At 46.5% G+C, this 785-nt stretch overlaps 1 protein-coding gene across 2 annotated transcripts in view; it reads right to left on the reverse strand.

Annotated features, from left to right (window-relative positions):
- Cubn (cubilin) overlaps positions 1–785 on the reverse strand; it is a 219,199-nt gene that overhangs the window by 3,687 nt on the left and 214,727 nt on the right. For both annotated transcript variants that reach the window (XM_031369044.1, XM_031369045.1), the window contains exon 65: positions 404–569. In XM_031369044.1, coding sequence (XP_031224904.1) covers positions 404–569 — 166 coding nt within the window. The remainder of the gene's footprint in view (positions 1–403; positions 570–785) is intronic.

Raw genomic sequence — 785 nt, forward strand, 5'->3', positions numbered from 1 at the left:
GTGTGCGCACGGTCACATGTGCAGTCCACTGCCCACTGTGGACACAGCCAGCTGTCTGCACACACACAGATGTGTTCCTGACTTGTCCTGTGACTTTATTCACTGAATTCTCGAAGAGAGCTCCTGGGTAATCCAGCCAGAAGAACAAAAATAGCGTTTACAAGGGAATGTTTCCAGTGTTTACACTGTCAGACCTTATATATGAAAAAATGCGGTCTTTTATATCATAGAAATGATAAGTGATTTTAGGATTTTGAAAATTCAGTACACTCATTGTTGAGAAGTCTGCATCTTTACCAGAAAAATCATCAGGCACAGACCCAACGTGATAAAGGCCTGTATCTGTAATCCTATTTCCAACGGACACCCCGCTCAGCCCGGAAGCTTCCCTCAAGGGTCTTACCGGAAGGTGACGAGGTCCAGATAATCTCATATCCATTGTGGGTGTCCGAGTCATCGCTGTGAAAGTGCAGATACAGCTCGTTGCTCTGAGAGAAGACAGGGTTGGGTAGCAGGTTGCTGCAGTATTTGTCAATTAGTGGCGAGCTGCTGCTGCCACCGTTTCTTACCTGTGGAAACAAACCTTTCATTGCTTACACCATCCAGATCGCCCAGTTTCAGCTCATCTTTAACACTTGAGAAAACCCCAGTAGGTTTGCTTTGATGTTGTTTTCTGAGACAGTATCACCTTAGCTCGGGCTAGCTCAGGTTAGCCTCAGACTCCCATTATTCCTGGCAGGCCCCCTCAGGCTCCAGAATAGGGAATGGGGCTTTACATATTCAAG

This window comes from Mastomys coucha, unplaced genomic scaffold, assembly GCF_008632895.1.
Source record: "Mastomys coucha isolate ucsf_1 unplaced genomic scaffold, UCSF_Mcou_1 pScaffold15, whole genome shotgun sequence".
Taxonomy (NCBI): domain Eukaryota; kingdom Metazoa; phylum Chordata; class Mammalia; order Rodentia; family Muridae; genus Mastomys; species Mastomys coucha.